The sequence below is a fragment of the Musa acuminata genome, chromosome BXJ2-1 (assembly GCF_036884655.1).
Source record: "Musa acuminata AAA Group cultivar baxijiao chromosome BXJ2-1, Cavendish_Baxijiao_AAA, whole genome shotgun sequence".
In the NCBI taxonomy this organism is placed as follows: domain Eukaryota; kingdom Viridiplantae; phylum Streptophyta; class Magnoliopsida; order Zingiberales; family Musaceae; genus Musa; species Musa acuminata.
The window spans coordinates 34987501-34993108 of NC_088338.1; the positions used below are offsets into that span (position 1 = coordinate 34987501).

The following is a 5608-nucleotide window of genomic DNA, read 5'->3' on the forward strand; positions in this document are numbered from 1 at the left end:
AAGGAGATGGCTTCTTGGATACGGATGGAAGAAGGGTTGTTACTGCCACGCTTTGCGGCGATGGTGGCGGTGGCCGTGGCGGTGGGGGATATGGACTCTCGCCGGAGGAAGGAGTGATCGGTGGCGACAGCGTTGATGACCGAAGTCTGCCATGTCGGCAGCAGCACCGGGCGGAACGACACTGCCAAATCCAGATCGGAGATGCATCAGAAGCCAACAAGGAAGATTAGATTGCCAGGGAAAAAAAAGAAAAAGAAGGAGAAATGAACTAAACACACTTTGACATCATTAAAACATGTTCTATTGAGAACAAACGATTTCAAGAATAGAAAAGTGGGAAAGCAACGGAGGAGAGGAAAAGATAATATAGATAAGAGGAGTTTAGCCGATTTGGTAGTGGAATAAAAGGGGCAAGCAACGAATTCGATGCCAATAAAGGATTCTTAGAGAAACAAAAGGAAATTAAATTACGATGTTATTGTTAGATTTGAAAGATCTGAGTGAATCAAGTAACCTAATCCATTAAATTTCACATAAATCTTCCAAGCAATTGGAGAAGGATGAAGAAAAACGAGGAAAAGCCTACAAATTCGGATGATAATTAGTAAGAAGAAACACAGAGAGATCTGCAAAAGACACAAGATATGGATCACAATCCATGGGATTTAGCTAAAAAACAGCAAGCAAAATAAAATTCGGGAGAAAACCAATAAGAGAAAAAGATCCTTTTTCCGAATTCCACAGGATTACCTCCGAAGATTCGGAAGGTGGAGAAGGCGACGGTGGCAAAGAGGGGGCAGCAGAGGAAGGCGACCAGGGCAAACCACGAGGACGAAGCGGAGGAGCCCCTCGCCCAGGCCCTCCCTCCGCCTGCTCTCCTCCGGCCTTTCATGGATGACCTCAGCACTCCCGGCAGCGTCTGCAGCGAAGCACCAGATCCGAACCTCCTCGTCCTCTCCCGTGCGACCAGCAGCCACTCATAGGCAAGCAGCCCGTTCGACACAGGGTACCATCGCGTGTGTCGGCTCCGAAAGCGCTGGTTATAAGGAAGAGAGGAATCACCGCAGAGAGAGAGAGAGAGAGGAGGAGGAGGAGGAGGAGGAGGCCGAGGAGAGGCGAGATGCTGTCCGTTGTGATTGGGCCGAGCCGATGAACTGTGTTGTTTTGGTGCGATGTGGTTAATGACGGGGTTCACTTTTGAAATTTAACGATACCTACGAGCAGCCGTTCGACGAAACATTCCATCTGATTGTTACGCATTTCCTACCGCATCGGAGACGGGGGCTTTGTGCCACCGTTTCTGTACGTTTGAGTCGGGCTGTTTCAATACTATTGGAAGCAAGTTGCTCATCGCGAATAAAGCAAAAGCAAAAGATAAATAAATTGGGTAATTTACTCAAAAAATAAAGGTTCGAATAATAAGAATTTTTTTGGATGGTGTCGCATGTATATTTTTACCAAGGCCACTCTTTTTACTACAAATATCAAAACTATCTTTAAAATTGAATCGATCCTTTTTATTAAATAAGATGGTTTAATTCAAACCTGATCAATCCAAAAGTTGGTTCAATCTCATTGTGGTTACGGTTCAAGTCAAATAGATTTAGATTAGATCTTGTGAAGCGAATCTAAGTTTATTTTGAATCAAAAGAAAAATATTTACACCAGGGTTACACTGAATCAAAGTTTTCTGGTCCTCTATAGTATTTAGGAATGGTAGTGACATCCTCCCCTTCTACAGTATTTACGAACTCGCTTACTCCTCTATGGTATTTACGAATAACAGTAACATCCTCCCCTTATCTATGATAGTGTACTCTACTCCTCTCCGATAACAAGCGGTGATAGCCAACTCATCTGGTCCTCTCTAGTATTTGCATCAATGATGACCACATCTCCTCTCCAACTTTGAACAACAATGTCTTTGTTAACAATTGCATGCTCCCTTCTTTGACGATAAACTTTTTTTTTTAAATGATAATTTTTTTTAAATTAATTTTTTTATTGATCCATTAAGTATGTGCATTAATCTTATTGATATTATGAGAGTCTTAAGTGTTATGATCGAGTCGGCACTAAGAGGGAGGGGGTGAACTAGTGCAATAGATAAAAATGACGTCGGTTCAAAAAATCTTTATTTCGATAAAATCGATATCAAAAATGTATTTAACTTAAAAGCATTTGTAAGAATGTAATAAGAAAGTAAAGCAAGCAAGGAAGTTTGCAGTAAAAGGTAAATTACACAAATAGAAATGCAAACCGAGTTTTATAGTGGTTCGGTCATCGTGACCTACATCCACTCTCGATTCCTCTTCACTCGAGGCCATTGGCTTCCACTACCCGATCTTCTTGTTGAATCTCATATTTTGATGATGAAACCAATTGACAAGTGTTTATGATTTGATCTGTGTTTTTAGTGATGCAGGATGCTTCGATCAGGATGAGACAATTAAAGCAGAAAGAATCATGTTGGGCCGGTGGAACATGTTAGAAGATTGGACGTCGAGCCGGAGGATCGGTCGACGTATCAACAGAAAGCTTCGAGCAATGGATTCGGGCATCGGGCCAAGAAGAGCAGATATTGTGCCAAGGATATCAGAGTTGCGGAGTCAACTGGCCAATTGGGCAATAGGCCGCAAGAGAGGACGATGCGTCGAAGAATCGGATGAAGCCTCGATGGACCAATGACATGCCGGACGACATGATTCAAGCTTAATAATAATTATCTAAATTAAAGTATATTTTTACATATGCAGAATTAACTACGATAGCAAGGCATAAAATAAAATGAAGTCCCGGAGTCAAGAACGCGATTTCGTTGGGAGTTCAAGAGTTCGTCGGAAGTCCAAACGTTCATCGAAAGTTCTACCGGAATCAACCGGGAAGTCCAGGAGCTTGCCAAAGAAGCTTGTTAGAACTCACCAAGAAGATCATCGTGAAGTCCAGCAGCTTGCCGGGAGTCCGCTGGAACATTACCGAGAGATTGTCGGAAGTTTGCCGAAAGATTGTCGGAAGATTGCCGGAAGCTCACCGAAAGAAACCTAGACTTACGAACTTGTTGAGCTTAGGAAATGTCTTAAATTTCGTAGTTAGCATATAATTGAGATTGGAATTGGGCCAACCCAATTAGGGGTCAATTGGACCCATGTAAGGATTGTGTTGGGCCAAATGAAAGGCTTAAACAGTGATCCAAGAAGTGGCGCAGTCTCCGAGACTGTGTTAGGCGATGGTACCACCAGTCTAGACGGTGGAACCACCCTTGGTAGGGTGCCAAGCGGTGGTATCGTCAGTCTAGGCAGTGGTACCGCCTAGTGGTAGGGAGCCAGGTAATGGTATCGCCCAATGCAGTGTCAGTGTTAGACTGACACTAGCGGTGGTACCGCCCATTATAGGCGATGGTCCCGCCCGAACCCAGGAAACCCAGGATGAGATATTTTTAGGCTCCAAGTTTGAATTAACTTAAGGCCTATAAATACCACTCTCATCCCTGGTTAACACACACAAGCACAGAGAATTTAAAAGTGAGAAAACGCTATAAAAATCACTTGAGAAATCCCTTCTCTAGCTTAAACTTAGAATTATGTTTAGAGAGGAGAGTGTGTGCTTGTAAAGGTTATCTCCTAAACCTGTGAAAAGGAGAAGAGGGGTGTAAAAGGTGGTTGGTCTTCGCCTATTGAAGGAAGACCGATAGTGGATGCTAGTGGCCTCGACGAAAGAAGAATCGGCGGAGTGGATGTAGGTCATGACGACCGAACCACTATAAAATTGGCGTGTTCTCTAGTTTGCATTTCTATTGTTGCCATTTAGTTTACTACAAACAATTTTACTTGCTTATTGCCTTCAATACATTTACGAACACGTGTTTCAAGTTAAGTTTCCGAAATCGATTTTTATCGTATGAAAGAATTTTTCGAAACTGACGTATTTTACCGCTGCACTAATTCACCCCCCCCTCTCTTAGTGCCGACTCTTTTCCTAACAGTTGGTATTAGAGCCTCGTATTTCTCATTTGGTTTAACACCCAAGAGAAATGACTCATGTTGGCTTTCAAGAGAGTCACTCTCTCATTCGTCCTCTCTTGTTCAATGGGACGGACTACACATATTGGAAAACTCGAATGAGAGTTTTCTTACTTTCGTTGGATTTAAATTTATGGAACATTATCGAAAATAGATTTGAAAGGTTTTCTCATTTTCTCCTTAAATGCTAGAGCTATGAACGCTCTATTTTGCTCTTTAGATAAAACTGAGTTTAATCGTGTTTCTATGTACGAAACGGCTTTCGATATATGCCACACTCTTGAAATCACACATGAAGGCACTAATAAAGTTAAAGATTCAAAAATCAACTTTTTGATATATGATTTTGAATTTTTTCATATGAAACCAAGCGAAACCATTGGAGACATGTACACCCATTTTATTGATGTTGTCAATAGTTTAAAAGTACTTGGTAGAAATTTTTCGGATTTTGAACTTGTAAAAAAAAAATTTACGTTCTTTTAATAAGAGTTAGGATTCGAAAATAACGGCTATTCAAGAATCAAAAAATTTAAATTCTTTTTTGATCGAAGAACTTATCGGGTCTCTAATAACCTATGAAATGACGTGCAATGCACGTGAAGAACTTGAGAGCCACCTTCCAAAGAACAGGAAAGATTTCGGACTTAGAACAATTGAAGACCATTTGAGCATAAGCTCAAGTGATGGTGAACTTGAACTCCTCATGAAATTTAAAAAGTTCATGAAACAATAATCAAAAAATAAAAATAAACTTAATTATTTTTCTTGAAAATTGCATGTTTAATGATGCAATGAAAATGCAAAAAAAATAGGATCATGCTTATCATGATAGTAATTTTGAAAATGATAATGAAAATTACATGTTTTATGATAAAGAAATAAAATATTAGATTTAAATCTAATGATAATCCTATGTATATTTTTCATGAAGAAATAATGTGTATCCTGATGATTTTCAATTTTGTTTGAAAATGCCTATGCCCAATGAAACCATGATTAATGAATATGCTTTATATTTAATGATTTTTTTGGCTTATATGCCTTATCATGATGAATGTTTTGAAAATAAATGTTTGTATCATGCTTGATGATTTTTATGCATGAGGACTTGAAGTAATGATTTGAAATCGAAATTATATGTTACACTTTTTTATCTTGATGATTTTTTATCTTTCCGTTTTAAACGTTGATACATGGTTTTGACATAAGAACAAATATTTAGGCATGCTAATATAAAATCTATCACATGAATTGAAACTAAAGAAGTTTAGATATCTTTAAGAATCATTCAACATTATGTTCAATGAAACTAAGCTTGATGTCTTAATGAAAATGTAATGATGATTTGAAAGCATGCTTAACGAGTTTATATTTTGAACTTATGCATAATAGTTTTTGTGATCTTTTGAAATTTCTTTTTTGGTGTTAATGAATGATGTATGTATTTGAAAGAAAAGAATATGCATGTATGAAATCAATCAATAAGTTGAAACAAAAGGAGGAAAGTATTTTTCTTGAAAATTTTATTTTTCTTATCTAATCGATTTTTTATTAAGAGACCAATAAAATTATTTATGCCATTTTGA

General features: G+C 38.6%; 1 protein-coding gene across 1 annotated transcript in view; it reads right to left on the minus strand.

Annotated features, from left to right (window-relative positions):
- LOC135599126 (glycosyltransferase family 92 protein Os08g0121900-like) overlaps positions 1-1102 on the minus strand; it is a 2625-nt gene extending 1523 nt beyond the window's left edge. Inside the window, exons 1-2 of the mRNA XM_065093887.1 lie at positions 751-1102; positions 1-181 (exon numbers count right to left, since the gene is read on the minus strand). The exon at positions 1-181 is cut by the window's left edge and continues 1523 nt beyond it. Coding sequence (XP_064949959.1) covers positions 1-181; positions 751-892 — 323 coding nt within the window. The 5' untranslated portion in view covers positions 893-1102. The remainder of the gene's footprint in view (positions 182-750) is intronic.
- Between the last annotated feature and the right edge of the window lie 4506 nt (positions 1103-5608).